The sequence below is a fragment of the Myxine glutinosa genome, chromosome 5 (assembly GCF_964187855.1).
Source record: "Myxine glutinosa chromosome 5, kmMyxGlut1.1, whole genome shotgun sequence".
Classification (NCBI taxonomy): Eukaryota; Metazoa; Chordata; class Myxini; order Myxiniformes; family Myxinidae; genus Myxine; species Myxine glutinosa.
Genome location: NC_136265.1, coordinates 69,605,811 through 69,630,456, shown reverse-complemented (window position 1 = coordinate 69,630,456; position 24,646 = coordinate 69,605,811). Strand labels below are relative to the sequence as shown.

The 24,646-nt window shown below is 43.5% G+C and overlaps 1 protein-coding gene across 1 annotated transcript in view; it reads right to left on the bottom strand.

The window, feature by feature from the left end:
• IK (IK cytokine) overlaps positions 1–24,122 on the bottom strand; it is a 58,223-nt gene extending 34,101 nt beyond the window's left edge. The window contains exons 1-8 of the mRNA XM_068116991.2: positions 24,036–24,122; positions 21,376–21,433; positions 21,033–21,128; positions 19,985–20,044; positions 18,115–18,279; positions 17,487–17,601; positions 9,464–9,534; positions 4,575–4,621 (exon numbers count right to left, since the gene is read on the bottom strand). Coding sequence (XP_067973092.1) covers positions 4,575–4,621; positions 9,464–9,534; positions 17,487–17,601; positions 18,115–18,279; positions 19,985–20,044; positions 21,033–21,128; positions 21,376–21,433; positions 24,036–24,045 — 622 coding nt within the window. The 5' untranslated portion in view covers positions 24,046–24,122. The remainder of the gene's footprint in view (positions 1–4,574; positions 4,622–9,463; positions 9,535–17,486; positions 17,602–18,114; positions 18,280–19,984; positions 20,045–21,032; positions 21,129–21,375; positions 21,434–24,035) is intronic.
• Positions 24,123–24,646: the final 524 nt, after the last annotated feature.

The following is a 24,646-nucleotide window of genomic DNA, read 5'->3' as shown; positions in this document are numbered from 1 at the left end:
ACTTCATCATCCCACCACCATGTTTCCGAGTGCCTCGGTGGTCCTTTTGTCCATCCACATACCTCACCAACGGCTCCCAACAGACTAGTTTTCATTGACATCCAACCACTTTCAAGCTCAACCACATCATCCTCGACCCTACTCAGCCTCTCTTTTAATGCCTCCCTTACTGTCACCTCTTTCAACCTCCACACCTTCATTCTCGGTTGGTACTTCACCCGCCGAGCTCTCCTCGCACCTTTCACCCTTACGTCGCAGACAACCAAGTGGTGCTGTGAAACAGCCTCCTCCCCCGGGATCACCTTTGTGTCTCGGAGGTGCCCCCTATCTCGCCTACGCACCATCAGGTAGTCAACGGTTGTCGTCGACCCACCTGACGTGTATGTAACAAGCTTATTATCCTCTTTCTGGAACTGAGTATTACAAATCAACAAATCAGCTCCATCAGCAAACTCCAAAATCCTTTCACCTTCTCCATTTCTCACACCATATCCGTAACCCCCATGAACTCCTTCAAAACCATCCATACTCCTTCCCACATGTCCATTTAGGTCTCCTCCTACCACAACAACTTCCTCATCTTTCACGTTTTCCATCAGCTTCTCTATCGCACACCAGAACTTGTCCTTCTCTTCATCGCTCCGACCAACCTGCGGAGCATATCCCGAGATGACGTTCACCAAGAGCTTTCCAATCATCATTTTCACCATCATCAACCTATCACTCACTCTAGTCACACTCACCACACTGTCTACAAACTCCTCAGAAAACAGGACACCAACACCATTCACGCCCTCCAGGCACCCTTGCCACACAAACTTGTATTTCTGTCCCTGCCTACCCTTCACCATTCTCACACCACTTCCCTTCCATCTCGTCTCTTGCACACAACATATGTCCACTCTTCTTCTGATCAATACTTCCACCACTTCTCCTGATCTCCCTGTCATTGTCCCTACATTCCATGTCCCAAACCTCAGAAAATGCACGGACACAGAAAGCATATAATAAAGGGAGCGGGAGACAAGAGGGGGAGAGAGAGGGAAGCAAACATGCACAACAACAGTAGAGAACAAGGACATCAGGAGATGTGTGAAAGGGAGAGGGCTGGGTGGGTAGCGAGGGTGAGGGGTACACGGTATAAAGCAAATGAACACTACCAGGAATTTCAGGAAAGAAATTGGAGATTGAAAGAGGTGGATTTGGGGTGTTTTAACGGCGATAGAAAAGATCAAGGTTTTGAATGGGGGAAGATAAGAGATTGGTGGTGAACAGCTGTTTTTAAGACCTGGAGGGATGAGAAGGGTTGAAGAGAGTGTGGGAGTTTGTTCCAGAGGTGGAAAAAAAGAGGAATGAAAGAGCGAAGGTGAGCAGAGAGTCTTGATTTTGGTAGTTTCACAAGAAGAGAGTTGCTGGCAGATCTTGTGCGTCCTGAAGGAATATTTGGGGGACAGAGCACAGAGAGCTGGGGGAGTAAGGCCGGAGAGGAGTCGGTAGAAGACAGAAAGATCGCCAACCTGGCTGCGGTGAGAGAGTGAAAGGCCCTCAGAATCAGCTTCATCACAGGAGATTCCAATGATTCTGAATGCTTTGGTTTCTACAGCGTGAAGTAGAGCTAGGTGCGAGGCAGGACCACCAGCCCAGAGGGGAAAGCAGTACTCCATCAAGCTGCGGATGAAAACTTTGTATGTGGTGAGGAGCTCAGACATGCCAAGAGAGGACTTCGCACAACGGAGAAACGGTTTTGACACTTCACACGATGGATTTGACATGATTAAAGATCGATACAGGATGATTTCCCTCACGACTTCTGTTATATACAGTACTAGCAAGAGTAGCCGGAGTTGCCTGGGAGGGGGGGGGGGGGGGAGGGGGAAGAGGGGGAGGAGGCAGGAGAGAGCGGGGGGGGGGGGGGGGTGAGGAAGGGAGTGGGGGAGTGGAGGGGGTTCATCACCTTTTCATTGAATATATGCTGGTGAATGTGCCGTTCGTCACGTTTCTGAGTTAACTGTGATGCCAATCAGGAAGAAGAAGAAGCCTTACTGCCTAACTTCGTACACTTCTGGAATTGTTTGATTTATTTGTGATCAAATGTCTGGTGATTGTTTTGTATTTATTTATGTGAATGTGTACTTGTATATAACTGTCATTAATTTTAAAAGGCTCAGGCACTGTCGAGCGATTTTTTTTTTATTATTATTTAAAAAAACGAACTTTTTCCGCATAAAACACTCCCAGGCACTCACTGATGAACCTCTGAAAGTTTGACGAAGATCCGTTCGGCCATCTCTGAGAAAAATGGCGACACACAGACACACACACACACACACACACACACACACACACACACACACACACACCAACAGCTCTCTTATATAGTAGATATGTACCATCTGTTAAGTACAGATTTATCTCCTCAAGACTGAACAAATCCGTTTTTTCCCACAGAATCAAATAGTTGTTTACCGTCGTCAGAGGAGAGGGTATTGCATTTGAATCTGTTTGTCTGCACAGAATAAATATGATTTTCTCTGCAACCGTTCGTCCGATTGACAGGAAATTCTCACCATAATGGCACCTCCTTCTTTAGAATTTTTTTAATGACAATTATGACGTCATATGTCACGTGGTATGGGCGCCATCTTGGAAAAAACGAAAAACTTTGCACCTCCATATCTCTGAAAGCACTGAACAGAAAAAAATTGAGACATGGCTCATTGTAAAGAACTCTCCATGGGGTCATTAACTTATGTTAATGATGATGTCATAGGTGCCTCCATTATGACGTCACAATTCGACAAGTAGAAAACTTCATCCGATCAAGATATAATTTATTGAATGTCATCTATGGATAAATTGGTGGGGAAAAAAAATAATGAGGACGTCATCGGTCACGTGGTTCGGCCGCCATATTTGGTTTAACAGAAAAGCCTTAAAAACCACTAAAACAAGACCTGGCGGGGGTCTGTAATCCCTGATTGAAAATATTTATGCGATTATAAATGCATAGGACATGTGGCAGATAAATATTTTCACACAACATAACCAGAAACTTGGTAATGCCCAATCTCTGTTTTCAGCTCTTCGTGCACTGTACCGTCATGCTCTTGGACGGATGAAAAACTAAATATGGTGAAAAAACCGGATGACCTCAGCAAAAGTGTCGGCCGATAATGGCACGTATCGCAAACAAATAGGGTGGGCTTTGACTTCACATAGACCGGATGACATCAGCAAAAGCGTCAGGTGATAATGGCATGTATCGCAAACAAATAGGGTGGGCTTCGACTTCACATAGACCGGATGACATCAGCAAAAGCGTCAGGTGATAATGGCATGTATCGCAAACAAATAGGGCGGGCTTCAACTGCACATAGACCGGATGACATCAGCAAAAGTGTCGGCCGATAATGGCACGTATCGCAAACAAATAGGGTGGGCTTCAACTGCACATAGACCGGATGACATCAGCAAAAGTGTCGGCCGATAATGGCATGTATCGCAAACAAATAGGGCGCGCTTCGACTTCACATAGACCGGATGACATCAGCAAAAGCGTCAGGTGATAATGGCATGTATCGCAAACAAATAGGGCGGGCTTCAACTGCACATAGACCGGATGACATCAGCAAAAGTGTCGGCCGATAATGGCACGTATCGCAAACAAATAGGGTGGGCTTCAACTGCACATAGACCGGATGACATCAGCAAAAGTGTCGGCCGATAATGGCATGTATCGCAAACAAATAGGGTGGGCTTCGACTTCACAGAGACCGGATGACATCAGCAAAAGTGTCGGCCGATAATGGCATGTATCGCAAACAAATAGGGCGGGCTACGACTTCACATAGACCCGATGACATCAGCAAAAGCGTCAGGTGATAATGGCACGTATCGCAAACAAATAGGGCGGGCTTCAACTGCACATAGACCGGATGACATCAGCAAAAGCGTCAGGTGATAATGGCATGTATCGCAAACAAATAGGGTGGGCTTCGACTTCACATAGACCGGATGACATCAGCAAAAGCGTCAGGTGATAATGGCACGTATCGCAAACAAATAGGGCGGGCTTCAACTGCACATAGACCGGATGACATCAGCAAAAGCGTCAGGTGATAATGGCACGTATCGCAAACAAATAGGGCGGGCTTCAACTGCACATAGACCGGATGACATCAGCAAAAGTGTCGGCCGATAATGGCATGTATCGCAAACAAATAGGGCGGGCTTCAACTTCACATAGACCGGATGACTTCACCAAAAGCTTCAGCCAATAATGGCGTGACCCAGCAAGCTTGTACAAACTACCCACGGTTGTCATTGCATTAATTCCCTTGTTTTTGCAAGTCACACGTATTCATAGATGTAGGTTTTGAAACCTGGATTAATGCATTAAAACCTTTCTAAAATGCCCGGGGTGTTCCTTTAATGTGAAAGTTGAGGGGTTCAAGATTTTTTTTAATCACTTTCTAATTTCGACAAAACATCTGGCTTCTCTTTGTGTTGTCTTTTTGTATAATAGTGTGATAAATATTACAGTACACAAACAGAAAATAAATTAATAAGCTCACCCATTTTTGTCCTGAACTCCATTTTAGATTCTGGATCTTCATCAGGTCTAGAAAAAAACAAACATTTTAATCAAATGAGCCAATTAAACTGCATCACACGAGTCACTGAACAGAGTCAAAGACATTCACTCAGTCGTGAGTTCAAATGTGGATGTACACTTATCATAACACACAGCAGATGAGTGCCCGAGAAGAGGATGTTGAAACTGATGATCACATTGCATTTGAGCTAGGAAACTGGGCAATTATTACAAGGTAGTGATTTCGAAGATATAATCACACTTGATGTCTCCATGCCATTGAGAGACGAAGTGATCATTACGAAATGAGGATTTTAAAGATATTGTTGCGGTTTTGGAAAATGTACCCCGGGAGAGTGCGCATTCATGTACATTGTACACCATAGGAATCCCCAGACAGTTATTTCTATAGCTTGTATGAAGATTGACCTTTGCCCATTGTCTAGACTCTCGAGGTTTGGGTATAAGGAAATGCGTAGTTAGAATAGTCTATGTATTCCATGTGCGATATCTCCCCAGTTCCAACAATCTTTCTCTCCATCTACCATTGGTCCATTCAACAATCTCCCATTGGTCCGTTCCAACAATGTCTTTCTCTTAATTCATTTATCAACTCTCTCTTCCTCATATGTGGTGATTTCAATTGTCACCATGCCAGTTGGCTGGGTGTGGGTACCTCTCTCACCAGCCATGGCTCTTCAGCAAAGGACTTCTGCGACTCACTGGGACTGACACAATCTGTCAATTTCCCGACCCGGATCTCAGTCAACGGAACATCTTCTCTTCTGGACTTGGTTATGACTAACTTCCCTGAAAATGTCTGCTGCTCTTCTTCTGCTCCGATCGGATCATCTGATCATGTCCTTGTTAAAGTGGACATCTCTCTGACCATCCTCAGGGAGCCTGCTCAGCGTCGACGAGTCTGGCATTTCACTCAGGCCAACTGGCACGGTCTTCAAGCAGCCATCAATCATCTGGACTGGTCTCCCATCTCTACCACCTCTGACATCAACTCATCCTGGGAATTCTTCCAAAGTAAATTGCTCTCTCTCATGCACAGATTTATCCCATCTCGTCTTCAGTTGTCATACCCTTCCTCCCGTCCATGGTACACGGAATCTTGTGGTGAGGCTGTTGCCCAGAAACAACTTGCCTTCGTCTCCTGGAAAGCAAATCCAACGGAAGGAAATCTCATTTCCTTTCACAAAGCCCGAAACAAGTGTGTGTCCACCCTCAGGAGAGCCAGGAAACAATATCTCTCCATTCTCAAGACCGAACTCTCTTATCTGTCTCCCTCTTCCAAATCCTGGTGGCGTCTGGTCAAATCCGTTTCTGGTGTTTGTTCCCCCTCCATCCCCTCCCTTACCTCAAACGGCTACACAGCTGACTCCGCACGTGAAAAAGCTGAATGCCTCAACTCTGTGTTTGCCTCTAAATCTTGTGTCCCAAACCCATCCCTCTCTGTACCCACCATACCCAGTCGTACCCTGCTGCCCCTGGACTCCGTGTCCTTTCCTCCTGACAAGGTGGAAAAGTTTCTGTCAACCCTCGACTCTGATTCTGCAACTGGACCCGACGGCATCAGCCCACGGGTCCTAAAATCCTGCTCTGCTGCTCTATCTCACCCTCTCTCTGTTCTCTTCACCCTCTCTTTTGCTCAAGGTCAACTGCCATCTGCTTGGAAATCAGCCAACATCACCGCTTTGCACAAAAAAGGTGCAAAAACAGATCCTAGCAAATACAGACCAATCAGCCTTCTCCCAATTATCAGCAAAGTCATGGAATCCATCATTGCTTCGGATATGAAATCTTTCCTCTTCTCCAATGGCTTGATCTCTGATCATCAATTTGGTTTCAGACCAGGTCACTCTACTCTGGACATGCTGCTTCTGCTGTCTCAACAATGGATGGAGGTCCTCAATGCCAAACAGGAAATTAGAGCTGTCTCCCTCGACATATCACGTGCCTTCGACACGGTCTGGCACCCTGCTCTGCTCACCAAACTCTCCTCCTTTGGTATCCATGGAAATCTCCACGCATGGCTGGCGGACTTCCTCTCTAGTCGTCGTCAACGTGTGGCCCTGAATGGGTTTCTCTCATCTCCTCTTCCTGTTCAGGCTGGAGTTCCCCAAGGCAGTGTTCTGGGCCCCGTGCTTTTTCTGGTCTTCATCAATGATCTCTCTGACTCTCTCGAAAATCCTCTCTATCTCTTTGCTGATGACTCCACTCTCTGCCGCTCCATTCCTCTTCCCTCAGATCGGCAGTCTGCTGCCTCCTCACTCTCTGAAGACCTGGACAAAATCACAGACTGGTCAAACAAGTGGAACATGTCTTTCAATCCTGACAAATCTCACACTCTTACTATGTCTCTCCGAAAAGATCGACTGGACAACCCTCCCATCTACTTTCTCAACAATCCTCTCCAAGAAGTTCTGTCGCTCAAGATTTTGGGTCTCACTATCTGCCATGATCTTTCTTGGGAAAACCACATTTCCAAGCTGGCCTCCAAAGCCAGTCGCCGACTGGGCATCCTCTGTCGTGCGAAGTCCTTCCTCGGCACACCTGAGCTCCTCACCACATACAAGGCTTTCATCTGCAGCTCAATGGAATACTGTTCTCCCCTATGGGCCGGTGCTCCTGCCTCACACCTAGCTCGGCTTCACGCTGTTGAAACCAAAGCTTTCAGAATTATTGGAATCTCCCGCGATGAAGCTATCTCTGAGGGCCTTTCACTCACTCACCGCAGGCAGGTAGGTGGTCTTTCTGTCTTCTACCGACTCCTCTCCGGCCTTGCACCCCCAGCTCTCTCTGTGCTCTGTCCCCCAAATATTCCTACAGGTCGCACAAGATCTGCCAGCAACCCTCTGATGGTTAAACTGCCGAAATCTCGGCTCTCTGCTCACCTTCACTCTTTCATTCCTCTTTTCTCCCGCCTCTGGAACAAACTCCCTCACTCCCTTCAATCCCACTCCTCCCTCCAGGTCTTTAAAACAGCTGTTCACCACCATCTCTTATCTTCCCCCATCCAAAACCTTGATCTTTTCTACCCCCGCTAATTCACCCCAGATCCACCTTGTTTGAAATTCCAACTTCTTTCCTGGAAGTCCTGGCAGTGTCCATATGTTTTATACCTCTCCCACCGCCCCCTTCCCATGCCCCCCCCCCCCCCAAAGCCCTCGCCCTCTCTCAGATCTCTCGATGTCTCCATGTCTCTCGGTCCCTGCTCTCAAATGTTGTGTTTGTGTCCTTCCCCCTCTCTCCCCATCTTGTCTACCGCTCCCGATGTTATATGTTTTATGTGTCGGTTTGTCTTTCTGTGTGATTAATGTTCGCTCTTTCACGAGCCTCGATCTTGTATACAAAAAAAAAAAAAAAAAAAAATCATCGGTATCATCATCGGTATCCACATACCATTATCATGGTATCGGAACATATCATCGGTACACTTCACTAAACCTCAATTCATCAACATCTTCGTCACCCCATCGGTCCTTCCTTCAACCCTGTGATCGGTTTATTCTCTCCCTTCAGTCCATCTGTATATTTGATCCCTCATTCTTTTATTCGCTCACAATGAATCCTCCAGACCGGTTATACTACCTTCACATGTTCTTCCTTCTCTTCACTTCGCTATTCTTCACACGGGACAAAGCTTCTCATATACATACTGTACAGTGGAGCATTTGAGCATGCAAAAGGCAGGGCGAGGGCTCTCCCCTGCTGCTCGGGTGCACAAGCGATGGGTGTGAGGGCTCCATCAAAAGCCTCCACAGAGTGATGCAGGAATTTTCAACAGCTGCATCCTGGAACCCACCTATTGGACACGCACCAATGGGAAAAGGCTGCACGGGGCCGAAAGATGCTCACATGTACTATACTCTCCTCGAAGCCACGCCTGGCATGGCAAGTATAAATGCCCAAAATGCAGCTTGGTTCGCTGCTGTTGTGTGTGCGCCGGCGACGCATCATTATGAGCAATGTCTGCTTGAAGGATCGTCTGCCAGAACGAACTGCACTGGGTCGCTACTGGGTTCAGGACAAATCACGCTGAGTCAAGGACAAGCTGTGCTGGGTCCAGAGCAAAGAGAGGGGAACGCAAGGCGAGAGCGCAGTGATGCCATGGAGTCCCTGGTGCATCACACAGCTCCACCACACACTGACGACACCACATTGACACCAGTGCCCATCCTCCCCACCCTTAACCTCTCCTCCCTCCCCCACTTATACACTGCCCTCCATAAGTGTTGGAACAATGAAGTCAAAATTTTTATTTTTATTGCTATATACTCCAGAAATTTGAATTTTGATCGTTCTTCCTTTCATTGATCCGACAGCATGTACATAATAGATAGATGGGGAGTTCTGCCCCCACGGTGTTGTTGTTGTTGTAGTAGTAGTAGTAGTACTAGTAGTAGTAGTAGTAGTAGTAGTCGTAGTAGTAGTAGTAGTAGTAGTTTTGTTGTCGTAGTAGCAAGACGAGTGAATTCTGAGGGCGCGGACTTCAGTTGAGGTCATTCGGTCACCAACAGATAAGGCGAGAGGACCCTGTTAGACGTAATTATCCCAACCGGTGTCCATATTTGCCGAACAACCTGTTGGGCCGCGGAGTATCCGTGGCCTAGTGGCTTCCGGGTTGGTAGTGGTGGTGGTGGTGGGTCCGAGTATGCAATCCGAGAGCCCGGCGTGTGTGTGCCAATACCACAACAATATAATCATACTTAATGTCTCCATGCATATGAGAGACTAGGTTATCACAACAAAATCATGATTATAAAGATGTACTGTGAATCATTCTCAATCCCTTCATACCAAATTATTGCTTTTTTAAACGAGTATACCAAAATGTTTAAAAAAAGACAAATAACATACTTGTTTTCATTGTGAGATTGATCCAAAACATCTTCTTCTTCCTTTTCTTTACTGGTGATTTCTGCCCGAACCTGTGAAAAAAATAAAAACCCCAATAAAGCAAGAAAAAGCGTTTGCACCAAATAATATATTTCAATTTTTTTTTTTTTTTTTTTTTTTTTTGTATACTGAATCGAGGCTCGTGAAAGAGCTAACATTTACTTCACAAACAAATCAACCAGACAAACAAAACACACAAAAAGCGGGAGCGGAAAACAAGATGGGGAGAGAAGGTGAAGCACACAAACACAACATTTGAGAGCAGGGAGATGTGTGGAAGGGAGAGGGCTTGGGGGGAGGAGGCATGGGAAGGGGGGGGGGGGGGGTGGAGGGAGAAGTATAAAACACAAGGACACCAATGACTTCCAGGACAGAAGTTGGTATTTCAAAAAAGTGGTATTGGGGTGAAATTAGCAGGGGTAGAAAAGATCAAGGTTTTGGATGGGGGAAGATAAGAGATGGTGGTGAACAGCTGTTTTAAAGACCTGGAGGGTGGAGTGGGATTGAAGAGAGTGAGGGAGTTTGTTCCAGAGGCGGGAGAAAACAGGAATGAAGGAGTGAAGGTGAGCAGAGAGTCTTGATTTTGGCAGTTTGACCATAAGAGGGTTGCAGGCAGATCTTGTGCGACCTGTAGGAATATTTGCGGGACAGAGCCCAGAGAGAGCTGGGGGGGGCAAGGCCAGAGAGGAGTCGGTAGAAGATGGAAAGACCACCAACCTGCCTGCGGTGAGTGAGTGAGAGGCCCTTGGAGTTAGCTTCATCGCGGGAGATTCCAATGATTCTGAATGCTTTGGTTCTGAATGCACTCGAACTCTGAATGCACTCGATTCTGAATGCACTCGAACCCAGGAGCATGGCTTCGCTGATATCTTGGCCCAATTATGCTTTCATGACAAGTTGAACAACACATTGTTCGGTCACCTCACTTCGATTTTCAAAGAGATCAACTTATAAAATGGGTCGTGATGTCCGGATGTCTGTCTGTCTATTAACATTTTGCTATTTTTGCTAACCCCCCCCCTCCCCCCCCCCCCCCATCACCTGGATGACTGCTCTGAAACTTCACATATGAATACAAGACACTAGCCCGCACAATTGCTCAGACTTCCATTCCTCGATTTTTTGAATTCGGATCATGGGAGCTCCCCATGTTGGGGGGTGGGAGAGGGGGGGGTGGGAGGGGATACAAGTTGAACAACCCATCATATCCAATGATCCTTACTCATCCATCATTTACCAACCAATTGGTCTGCAACCCGATATATCCCCTTTACTCGATGGTCTGCAGGATCGCCCGGTCTTAGATTTTTCGATTTCGTATCAGAGGATCTCCCAGGGGATCTGGAGGGCTCCCAGGGTGTTCCTCCAAATCAGCAGTGGTCTGAATTACAGCCTTCACAAGGGCGGATCCAGGAATTTAAAGACGGAGGGGTGCACCAAGCCATAGCGCCGCCGGACAACAACAACCAAGCTATCTGTTCCTCCAAAATGGGCAAACTTTAGGTAAAGCATGAAACTCAAACTGCTCTACTCCTACATTAGACTGCAATGCAATAAGCAGTAATAGCTCTATTTCTTGAAATTTGCAACCACCATCTGGCAACTACATGAAATTTGGATGACAGGTGAAGAAAAATAGAGTGAATAAGCACGCAAAGTCGTCAAGGATAAAACTTGCACATTAATTAATATTCATAATTTTAAATTTCATAATTTTTGCTTGTCGCCCTTGTGTCCCATTGTGGACATGTACAATTAGGAATGACTGTTTTCAAGGAATTACTGCTCAAATGAAGTACAAACTGAGTATGAAACCTCAAATATATTATTGCAAGCAAATTTTATATAATCTAAGAAGACATATTGCTTTACATCCTATGAAAGGGATGCTTTGATCGTCACAATTTCGGGTTAAGCAGTGAGAAAATAGAACACTAATCCCCTACAAATTTTTTTCCTTGTCCAATTTTTAGCTCACCTGAAACAAAGTTCAGGGGAGCTTTTGTGATGGCACGTCGTCCGTCCGTCCGTCAACACTTGCAACTTCTTCTCCGGAACCACTGAAGGGATTATGACCAAACTTGGCACAAATTATATTTGTTGTGTTGGGACTAAAGTTTGTTCACGGCATTGAAAAGTGGAAAAAGCGGGTTTCTGGGGTCAAAGTGGATCCAGGTTTGACCCCCCACAATAGGAATTTGCTTTCTTCTCTGAAACTACACACAATTTCGATGAAACTTGACCACAACCTTCATCACCCGTGATGTACCGAAGTTTGTTCACCGCACTTTAAAAATCTGCCCCTTTGGAGGGTCTATGGGGGAGGGGGGGGTTCCCCCTAAAATAGGTATTTGCTGTCTTCTCAGAAACTACACAAGCAATTTCGATGAAACCTCACCACAACCTTCATCACCCATGATGTACCAATATTTGTTCAAGGCATTAGAAAAATTGGGGTCTTAGGAGGTATATGGGGTTGGGAGGGATGATATATGGGGTTTGGAGGGATGCTATATTGCTATATGGGGTTGGGAGGGAGAGGGGGTTAGGGGAGGGGGAAGGGGTTGCCCCCCAAAATAGGTAGTTTTTTGTTTATTTGTTTAAAGTCTTATGATTATGTTTGTATGCTGCCCTGTCTTCTAGCAATCATTGAAATTGGTTAAAACTACCTTTATTCAGTGCAGTGCACTGTTTATTCTACCAGGTGAGCGCCAGGGGTATTGCCCCTATGTTTATATTTAAAAGCCAATCTCGTGGTGTTCCTGTAGATGTGATCACTGACGTACTGGGGTAATCTGCTCTATTAAAGTTAATGTTTAATTGATTACGTACAACATACATGTAGTTGAGATTTTTCCCAGCATTACACCGTCTTGAAATATGATTATCTTACTATAATTCACCAAATGTCCGTCCGTCTGTTCGAATGTACCGCAAAAACGGCTCAACCGATCACAACGATATTTTGGGTGGGTATTCCTGGGACCCCTGGGAGTACAAGCGTTACGCCTAGGTCCCCCATCGGTGAAGAGATGCGAGTTGACAAAGTGGAAGACGCAAGGCGGCCATCTTGGATTTTGACGTGGCGACCCAATTTTCAATAGAGTTCTCTCTTATGCGTAGATACACCCACACACCAGATTAGAAGTTAGTAGTTCATTTATTTTTCAAGATATTTCACTCACAAGGTTCAGACATATATATGGTGGCGGCCATCTTGGATTTTAACGTGGCGACCCAATTTTCAATAGCGTTCTTCCTTATGCCTAGATACACCCACAGTCCCACACACCAGATTATAAGTTGGTACTTCGCTTATTTTTCAAGATATTCCGCTCACAAGGTTCAGACATACATGGCGGCGGCCATCTTGGATTTTGACTTGGCGACCCAATTTTCAATAGCATTCTTCCTTATGCCTAGATACACCCACACACCAGATTATAAGTTGGTACTTCGCTTATTTTTCAAGATATTCCACTCACAAGGTTCAGACATACATGGCGTCAGACATACATGGCGGCGGCCATCTTGGATTTTGACGTGGGTTGCACCCACACACCAAGATAGTATTCGGTCCTTCGTTTACGCACGCACGGACACACGGAAGGAGGGGAAAACCATAGTCCCCCTTTCGCTCCGCGGTGCGACGGGGGACAAAAATAGGCTATATTGTTTTTCCAGTTTTTCCAAGTTTTCCAATTTTTCCAAACACGATGGAATAATATTTACCGATATGAACAGTGATCGAGGGATCGAGGGACATAAAAAATTACTTTTGTTGAAATTCTACAAATACTGTTTATTCTACGTACCAGGAGAGAGTAGATCGACTCTTGACGAACTCTTCCTATATAAATGTGCGGCTGCAAAGTAACATGGCAGCGTGTGCAAAGCGACTGAGAAACAGGTGTAGCGGCCGCTTCCGTGTTACAGATTCGGCACGCACTCTTCACACATAAACGTGCGACTGAGAAAGACGTGCAGCGGCCGCTTCTGTTTTGCAGAATACAATCTTTTTTCAAAATGGGCGCCATGTACTGTTTAGATTTTGATGATTTGCGTGTGATATAATTCAACGGATGTTTATATAAATCGTTTAAAATAAAAAAAGCCTTCAATTTCTGATATTTTGCCTTTTCATTTGGGCTTCGCAATTGAAGCCCCGCCCATAGGGCGGGTACCTGTTGCTAGTACGAAAAATACAATTTACTAATCGAAGGGATTTCTCCCCTACCACGTGTGAAATTTAATTGTTTTTCAGAATATCAATGTGCTCTAACTTTGGCTTCGACAAGTTAGAAATACTCAGAAGTTTAGAAAGTTTTGTTTAGAAGTTTATTTACAAGTGTACATGATGATGATCAGAGGAATGATCATGTATGCCTGCAAGGGATATTTACTTGTGTATTAATTTATCTGATCTATCAGGAGGCAATACAGCATTGAAAAAAATAATTTAACAAAGCAACTGCATTAGATCATGGTACAAAGTATAAGCTCCATTACTTGCTGACTAATATCAGACACTATAGCTCTATTTAGTATTAAAAATTATTTCTTGGATTAAAATTTTTATTTTGTATCAAAATTATTTAATGTATTTTTTTTTCTTTTTTTTTGTAGTAATGTTTGTACATGTGTTGTACTGCCTTTAAATTTCGTTACGATTATAAATTTAAGTTTGTCATATTACAAAATCAAGTTTGATTTAATGTGGGTCGGATAGGTTAATACAAAATAGAACTACCACAAAAGGTGGTATACTAAAGGTGGCAGCTCTATTTTGTAATAACCTATCCGACCCACATTAAATCAAACTTGATTTTGTAATTCGACAAACTTAAAATTTATAACCGTAACGATATTTAAAGGCAGTACAACACATGTACAAACATTACTTTTTTTCATATTTCTCTCTTTTGTGCACACTATGCTCTTGACGAGTTTCACAGATTTATTGAAATATATTTATTGACAACATGTAAGGATATTATGTAGTTGCAGTATGGTAGTCACAAAAGTGAATGATTTCTGGGGTCAGAATGCAGCCTATATTGGATGTATTTTTCCAGTGACCTTATCATAATATTAAATAATTGGCTATAGAAGGGGCCAAAATAAAATGTTCAAATTGATATTGTAGTTCTTTTGTACTGAAATGGAAAGACATTGCAACGATAGAAACAAAGTTAACATAAAAAATGGTTATTTCCCTAGGATTTCTGAGATGATTTTAAAATAAATTACCTGAATTTGAGGTGAAACTCCCCCCCCCCCTTTCAGCCTCTTATAGGGGATGGATCCCGATGGAGAGCACAACCCCATGAAATCTTACTGTTCTGATGTATCGTACCAAATTTGGTTCATAAATCGGTCATGCAGTTTGAGAGGAAAATATGTTTTTTTCCGGGGGATATGGCCATCGGGAGCACAACTTTTGTTGGGGCATGGTCACGATGCCGCATGGCCAGTTTGGTCTGGATCCGATTGATTTCTAAGAAATCTTTTGAAAGAAATACCCAAATTAGGGGCAAAACCCCCCTTTTATCCACTTTACAGGGGGCATGTGGGGAGCACAACCCCATGAGACCTTGCTGTCCTGATGCATCATACCAAATTTGGTCCATATCGGTCGGGTAGTTTGTGATAAGATGTTTCAGTCAAATGTCAATGGACGTACAGTCGTGGCCAAAAATATTGGCACCCCTGCACTTCTTTCAAATAATGCACCAATTCTTCCAGAAAATTGTTGAAATAAAAAAATCTTTTGGTATCCACAAATGTAGTTCTTTGGTTTACAACAACAACAACAACAACAACAACAACAACAACAACAACAACAACATGCATTTTAAAGCCATTTTCCCTGCTAGAGCGGGGGTTAGCCTTGCGATCCCCATGACAATCTTCTCCATTTTGCCCTATTTTCTGCATCTCTCCTTGTTAACCCCCTTGCCCGCATTTCTTCTTCCACCATCTTTAGCCAAGTCTTTCTCGGTCTTCCCCGTCCTCTACTTCCTTCTACATTAATTTCCATCACTCTTCTCAACCAGTCTTTGGTTTACAGTGGAACAAAACAAAAAAAAGCTGAAAAAATTACTAAATCATAGCTTATTCAACACATAAATCTTAAAATGGCCTAGACAATATTATTGGCACCTTTTAGAAGTTGTGAGAAATAATTAGATTTAAAGCAGGTGATTCTCCTTTAATTTGGAATTTAACTCACCTGTGGTGAGTTGCAGGTGCGTGCAATATAAAAATCACTCATTCAACCAGTTTGAATGGACAAAAGGAGTTATTCTGCCGTTTTGTGTCACTGTGTGTATCGCAATGAGCATGGGGAAAAGAAAGAAAACCAGAGAATTGTATGAGGAGGTCAGACACAAGATCATAGCCAAGCATGGACAATCTCAAGGCTACAAGTCCATCTCCAGAGACCTTGATGTTCCCGAGTCCACCGTACGCAATGTTATCAGGAAGTTTAAGGCCCATGGCACTGAAGCCAACCTCCCTGGACGTGGCCGCAAGAGAAAACTTGAATGAAGATTGCAGCGAAGGATTGTTCGAATGGTGGAGAAAGCACATCGATCAACTGCCAAACAGATTCAAGTTGACCTTCAGACACAAAGTACGGCAGTGTCAACTCACACCATCCGTCGCCAACTCAATGAAAGGAGGTTTTATGGTAGGAGACCCAGGAGGACCCCACTGCTGAGAAAGAGACAAAAGAAAGCCTGACTGGAGTCTGCCAAAACACACCTGTACAAGCCAAAATCCTTCTGGGAGAATGTCCTGTGGACAAATGAGACCAAATTAGAGCTTTTTGGTAAAGCACATCATCATCACTATTTTTTCAGAAAACAAAATGAAGCCTTCAAAGAAAAGAACACCTTCCCTACAGTCAAACATTGTGGAGGTTCAGTGATGTTTTGGGGTTGCTGTGCTGCCTCTGGCACTGGGTGCCTTGAATGTGTGCATGGCATCATGAAATCAGGAGATTACCAAGGCATTTTGGAGCGCAATATTCAACCCAGTGTCAGAAAGCTGGGTCTCTGTCGAAGGTCATGAGTCTTTCAGCAGGACAATGACCCCCAAACACACTTCAAAAAGCACCCAGGAATGGTTCAAGACAAAACGCTGGACTGTTCTGAAGTGGCCAGAAATTAATCCAGGTCTAAATCCCATTGAACACCTGTGGGGAGATCTGAAAACAGTAGTTGGGAGAAGGCACCCTTCAAATCTGGGAGAACTGGAGCAATTTGCACAAGAAGAGTGTGGGCCAAACTGCCAGTAGAGAGGTGTCGGAAGCTCATTCATGGTGATAGGAAGCGCTTGACTGCAGTTATTTTTTCCAAAGGTTGTGCTACCAAATATTAAGTCTTGGGTGTCAATAATTTTGTCAATACCATTTATTTTTATTTTCTGATTTTAAAGGATATATTAAGTTCTAAATCAAAAACAAAGGTTCTGTAATATTAACAGTGAAATAAAGAATTGTGGAGACCAAATACTTTTGTCAATTTCAACTTATTGTTCGAGAAAATTGTGAGTCATTTGAAAAAAGTGCAAGGGTGCCAATATTTTTAGCCACGACCCTACGTGCAGACACCAGGACGCACTCCGAGGTTATTTTGGAGAAGTAACCGAATGACAGAGAAACATAAAATACAAAGTAAAATAAAAAATATTGTACAAAGTAAAAAACAATTTAAAAAAATTGTACTAAAAATTAAGTAAAATACAAGCAAGGTGAAATTTTAAAATTGTACAAAGTAAAATTTCATTTTTTTCGATTTTATCTTAAATGTACTTACTAAAAACTAAGTAGAATACAAGCAAAATTAAAAAAACAGCAGCAAATGATGAGAGTAAACTACAAAATTAAAATAAATTACAAACTTAGGGTTTGATTAATATAAACCCAATTATTGTAAGACACACAAAGTGATCAAAAATCTATTTGCGATTCAAATGATACCTTTTGTAGGAGTGCGTAATCCAAGCCTTTCACGAGATGGGTGTGCTCCATGTCACCACCAAGAAACTTTGACTCTTTAATGAGCTGTTGACGTTTCTCAGCTGCAGATTTATCACTTCAACAATTGTGTGATTATTAAGATGATGAGGAGAGGAGGAGAGGGGGGAGGAGAAGGATGTGGAAGAGGAGGAGAAAAACAGAACAATCACTCCAAAGTGTTCGTGCCATCTACTTTCATATATTACTTTCCCACTTGGATAATAATTCCAGGTGCTACTTCCCAGGTTTACCCACTCTTTTCCACTTGCCGACATCAAAATCCATATTAATGACCGTCCCAGATTATTTTGAGGAATTTAGTGTTATCTGCACCTGGTCACATTCTTCCCTGGGATTTACTTTGCTCTCCACAACCCCATTCCCCTTGACAATTCAACATCAACAGCAAGTTTAGAAATCCCACTCAACATATCCACAGAATGTGGCCGTGCATCCTATAAACAGGCACAACAGCTTGTGTTATTATTCATATTAAGTTCACAACAATCATTCGTGGCAAAAGAGCCTTCACAACTTCAACTAAATTATCCCATTTTGTGCAACCCAAATCTCAGATCAAAAGACGTACGCCTCGGCGCTTGGTCCGACGGCTCTGTAGTTGTGCGTCGTCGTCGCTGGTTGATCGGCATAATCCCGGTTGCTGCCCTCACGCCGTTCGCGAGCTCGGTCGCGATACCGTTCGGCCAGTTCTGCGGCACGTTCCAGCTCCTGGGCCTTAAGACGAGCGTAGTAGCTGAAAAAGAAAACTGTAGCTTTGTCTTCAGCAGAAACTTTCCCCAGGTTTACTGCGATCCCAAATGATAAGGGAATGTTTCAGTGTTGTGCAGGCATGCTAACTAGTGATCGAGGTAAGATTCAGGGTGGGACAGACAGACGGCATTACATGATTGAGGTAACTTGAATGAAATATGAATGATCGTTTTAAGGCCATTTTTCCCCGCTAGAGCGGGGGTTAGCCTTGCGGGCCCCATGACAATCATGGTTCCCTGTTTGAGGCAATGTTTTTTATGGCCGGATGCCCTTCCTGACGCCAACCATTGGTCGCCTCTTACGATGCGCAGGGATACGGTGTACCTATTCTAAACCGGGGTACACACCGTGATTGAGGTAACTTTGGTGTTACATAAACAGGTGTAAGCCTGAACAAGCATATTTACTTTTCCAAGAGTTTCAATCTCGTAGATGAAAAAAGAAGAAGAAAAAAAAAACTGCCAAGCCAACCACATTCCTCCCTCTTTCCCCAAACCCTTCCTTCACCCTTTCCCTCACCTCATTTTCTTTTAATATTTTAAGGTAAAATCCATTTCCTCATGGATTTTACACGTCAGGCCTCTGGTGTACATGAAACGGCAAGTTGCCTGCGTAGGTGCTGTGTTTTACGTGAGTGGGTGTACGTGTGGATATTTTGGAGACGAGTGTTTCCCGGTAAGAATAAAATAAAGTAGGTGGCATGTTTATGGGGCCTCATGTTTTGTTTTTAATGAATGGTTAAAATGTTTGCAAGGTTTGAGGCTTCAAGGCTGTGTTGGCCACAACAGATCTTTACAAATAAATGAATCTAAATTGCTTTTTTCAAGCAAATGATGAATTACATTACATGCTTGACATTAAAGGCTCGTGGAGACTGAAAACTGAAGTTGGGGATCGAACTGTAGTCCAAATATGTTGTTTCATGTTCCCGGGGTAAAGAAAAGGGTTTATTTAAGGCGAGACTATTTCAGCTCGGGCCTGCCCTGCTTCACACCTTTCATTTTGTTTCGATGGATCATTTTTATAGTTTGAAATGTAGTTTTCACAAATACATAAAAATCAAAAAAAAATTGAGAAACAGTATGGTGGATTTTACACCAAAAGATAAAATGATAAATCAGCAGCAGAAGTCTCACCAAAATAATTTTCCTCGACCTACATATTGCAGTATGTTTTTATGTTGAAATCAAAATTTCTCCAAACTATATCCTGCAGTTTATTTGTTATTTATTACTTAATATTGCACTCATTGACAATGGCATCATGATCGAGGCGCATCCATGGTTCGGTTGAGTTGATCACATGGGGAACTAATCGACGAATCCGCGAGCAGTAAAGCTAGTTCTTCATTCCCTTTAACTATTCGGTTGTTCAGGTCAACATATGGTTCTCCGATTGGAGAGGATGTTTCGCTTTGGGGTGCGATCCAATTGTGCCCCTCCCATTAGAGATCGCCTTGATCTCGGTTATGTGCAAACTGTGACCTTCTGGAAATACGTGACCAACCGGGACCATCTTACCTGCAAAATGTGCATCCATTTGAACCGAGTAACCATTTGGCCTAATCCTAACTGAAGCCCAAACGCTTTAACTGTTCGTGAAGGCAGAAACATAACAGCAGCACATTTCCAAAAAATGAACTGCACTCAAGGAGCTGCTGACATCACACTCAATGCACTCAAACAAACCTTTTCTTTTTGCGCCGACGAGCTGCTGGGTCTTCATCTTCATTGTAATCCCTTGGCATTCTGCATCAGCACAACAATGAGAATTTTTTTTTTAATGTACTCCAAAAATACTTTTTCTATAACCTGGTTTGTAAAAATACCAGGGACCCAACTGCACATTGTAATCCACCCCAATAAGATGTCCACAAAGTGGACCCAAAAAGAGTGGTCATCAGACCAAGTCCAGAGAACACAACACCGAGAAAGGAAACTTTCAACATCAAAAGATTCCTCTACCTCTCTCTAGGTGTTCCGGTCCGAGTCCTGAAAGGTGTGCTGTTTATTTGGAAACTTTAAATCAATTTTACAACAATTAAGTCATTTCTAGGAAAAGATGATGTACAATTTTCTTCTCTACTGGGTCTACTCGAGAGCAAGTTTGTGTGAGACAACAGCAACACCAGTCAACGACCTTCTGTGCCAACAACGTTTTTCATTCAGAAACAGAATCAAATTGCCACACAAAGGGATAAAGAAAAAGCATGCAGTCAATGAGAACCAAAAGCATTTTTGAGGGCCCAAGCTCAGCAGCACATTTCCCAATTATGCATGGGATAAGACACCTTTTAAGATTTCTTTTCAACGTGTCTTTGTATCCAAACCACAGTCTTACGTGTTTACCTGTTCCGATCGGGACCCGACCAAAGGCGACTTATTTGGGTGCATTTACCGATCGTCCATCCAGCAACGTCATTTTAAAGTGAGCAGAGAGACATTAAAGAATTTGCAAGGATCTTCGTGGTGCAACAACCTCGTACAAAACACCTATCATCCTATTAAAACGTTGTCCAGTCAAACATTATCGGTGAGAAAAGAAATGAAAACACAATAATAGAAAAAGTATAAAAACGGACCTTAGAAAAAAAGGTAGAGTGGAGTAAAAATTAAAAACACTAATATTTACCTATACCTTTTGCAAGGAGTTTCCAAAAATATTCCACAAGTTACCAAGAAATTAAAGCTTAAATCCCAAACATCACACATCTTAGCTATGTTGTCAGAAACTCACTCATGGCCACGTGGTTTGGATGGTGGCGCTGCCGTGGGGTTTGATCGTGGGGTCATGAGAAGTTTTCGGAAATCTTCGTTCGTGAGGCGTGCAGTGCTAAATAAAAACCAACAATTAGTGGGTTTAAAAAGATGAATGCGTTAACCCGTGCACGGTCCATGCAGGCGAGCCCGTTGAGGACAACGGACGTGTCAGATGCACGGATTGCAAGAACCATTGGATCCTTGAACTTTAAGTGGTGACATTACACATGTTACATGAAGGCCAACGAGCAGAATCTGAGTGCAAAAAACCCAAAGAACAACAACTGAACATTCAAAGCCCAATACTGTGCACAACGTACTTGTGGCTTGATGAGATATCGTCCATCCCATCCGGAGCAAGGGGGTTTGAAAATTCATCTGAAAATAACAAAAAAAAGTTTATGAAACCTTTGTAACAAAGCATTGCTGTTTTAAATGCACATTTCTCTAAATATTATCTGCAACAAAGCAATAAAAATTTAAAGGTATCCTTCCCATATTTTAGTATTAAAGGTATCGTTCCCTTATATAATTAGTATTTAAGGTATCCTTCCCATATATTAGTATTTAAGGTATCCTTCCCTTATGTTCGTATTTAAGGTATCCTTCCCATATATTAGTATTAAGGCATCTTTCCCATATATTAGTATTTAAGGTATCCCTCCCTTATATTAGTATTTAAGGTGTCCTTTCCATATATTAGTATTTGAGGTTTCCTTCCCATATATTAGTATTTGAGGTATCCTTCCCTTATATTAGTATTTAAGGTATCCTTCCCATATATTAGTATTTAAAATATCCTTCCCTTATATTAGTATTTAAGGTATCCTTCCCTAATATAAGTATTTAAGGTATCCTTCCCTTATATTAGTCACATTAGTAACCGGTGTGTACCCCGGTTTAGAATAGGTACACCGTATCCCTGCGTGTCGTAAGAGGCGACTAAAAGGGTTGGCGTCAGGAAGGGCATCCAGCCATAAAAACATTGCCTCAAAAAGAGAACCATGACAATTACAACTACATATGGGCAGGGTACAGCCTGAAGTACCCTGTGGGGGACCCCACTCCCTCTCGTCAAAACTCAAGGTGGGGAACCCGATCGAAGCAAGGGTGGAAATCATTCCATTTATGACGACGAAACGTCTGATGCCCGACGTGGAGATCGGTTTCTGAGGTTTGGGACATGGAATGTAGGGACAATGACAGGGAGATCAGGAGAAGTGGTGGACGTATTGGTCAGAAGAAGAGTGCACATATGTTGTGTGCAGGAGACGAGATGGAAGGGAAGTGGTGTGAGAATGGTGAAGGGTAGGCAGGGGCAGAAATCCAAGTTTGTGTGGCAAGGGTGCCCAGAGGGCATGAATGGTGTTGGTGTCCTGTTTTCTGAGGAGTTTGTAGACAGTGTGGTGAGTGTGACTAGAGTGAGTGAAAGGTTGATGATGGTGAAAATGATGATTGGAAAGCTCTTGGTGAACGTCATCTCGGGATATGCTCCGCAGGTTGGTCGGAGCGATGAAGAGAAGGACAAGTCCTGGTGTGCTATAGAGAAGCTGATGGAAAACGTGAAAGATGAGGAAGTTGTTGTGGTAGGAGGAGACCTGAATGGACATGTGGGAAGGAGTATGGACGGTTTTGAGGGAGTTCATGGGGGTTGCGGATATGGTGTGAGAAATGGAGAAGGTGAAAGGATTTTGGAGTTTGCTGATGGAGCTGATTTGTTGATTTGTAATACTCAGTTCCAGAAAGAGGATAATAAGCTTGTTACATACACGGCAGGTGTGTCGACGACAACCGTTGACTACCTGATGGTGCGTAGGCGAGATAGGGGGCACCTCCGGGACACAAAGGTGATCCCGGGGGAGGAGGCTGTTTCACAGCACCACTTGGTTGTCTGCGACATAAGGGTGAAAGGTGCGAGAGCTCGGCGGGTGAAGTACCAACCGAGAATGAAGGTGTGGAGGTTCAAAAGAGGTGACAGTGAGGGAGGCATTAAAATAGAGGCTGAATATGGTAGTTGGTAGAGGATGATGTGATTGAGCTTGAAAGTGGTTGGATGTCAATGAAAGCTAGTCTGTTGGGAGCCGTTGGTGAGGTATGTGGATGGACAAAAGGACCACCGAGGCACTCGGAAACATGGTGGTGGGATGATGAAGTTGGAAAGATTGACGAGAAGAGGAAGAAGTTCAAGGAGTGGCAGAAGGCGAAGGGTACAGGAGCAGAAAAGGAAGAGCATGAAAGTTATAAGGCAGCCAAGAAGGCTGCAAAGAAAGAGGTAGCAAAGGCGCAGGAGGCATGTAGGAAAATGTTCGGAGAAAGCTTGGATTCGGAAGAGGGTCAGAGAGCGGTATTCAGGATTGCAAAGCAGATAGCGAAAGAGAGGTGTGATGTGATGGGGGTGAGTTGCTTGAAGGATGAAGTGGGACAAATCGTTGTGGACCCAGATGGAATTAAAGGAAGATGGAAAAGATATATGGAAATGCTGTTGAATACAGAGAATGAATGGGATGGCAACATAGAGAGTAACCCAGTTTTTGGACCGGCAGAGAAGATAACCGAGAAGGAAGTTGAGGAAGCGATAAAAGCAATGAAGAGTGGAAAAGCGGGAGGGCCGACGGGAGTTGTGGGAGGTAAAGAAGTCATTCCGTGCATTCTTACTCTACTGACTTTCAACTTTTGCGATGAGCTTATCGTCATATCCTATTGATGATATTCATCCTAATCATGTTTCGTGCACTGCGATCGACTATATGGAAGATTCCATTTTCTAAATCTCTCATAAGTGAGGCCTTTCACTTTCAGGAATGGAACAAACCTTGTCCTGTAGATCTCGTTTGTTTATTTTACGAGGCATTCATATCTTTTTCGGCTGTTTGAGTTTGAGCAAAAACGTAAGTGGGAGAAACACGACGTGATGCAGCAGCATATTCCCAATGATTATAATCAAATCAAACGGACTTCCTCTCAAATCAAATGCACTTACTGTCAGGCATTTTGTAACCACGGCCTTCACAAAGTGGACAGAAGAATAGTCAACTTCCTTCGTGTTTACACGACGACCCAATACCACTTCCGCTTTTTAATTAATTTAACCTTACAAACTGCATTTAATCGTACTGAAGGGTGTTAAATATTTACTGTTTAAAATATATACTTATCTCACGCAATGGAATCAAATAAACAATCGTTGTAAACAATTATGAAAAGCCTCCAATCGATGGCACTAACGATAACTACACCGCCATGGCAATTCATACCTTTCCTTCCTTTCTGTACGTTTGTCGAGTTGAGAATGTTGATTCAAATACAAGAACGTGAAGAAAAGCAGGAACTGATTATTACCTCCGTAACCCACCCGAGGTGGACAGGGGTTAGATTTTCACACCTGGTTGTGAGCAGTGAGCACTATAATCGCAAAAGGTTGTGGACGGATTTTACAACCCGCTCGGCCCGAGGTGACAGATACCACAACCAGTGACATGTTCAGAGGCATACCCCTGTTGTCTGTCCTCTGTGTAGTAAAGTCAGGACAGCTGGAATCAAGTTCTTTATTGGAGACGATGCTGCACTTCCACAGCACATAACACCATCATG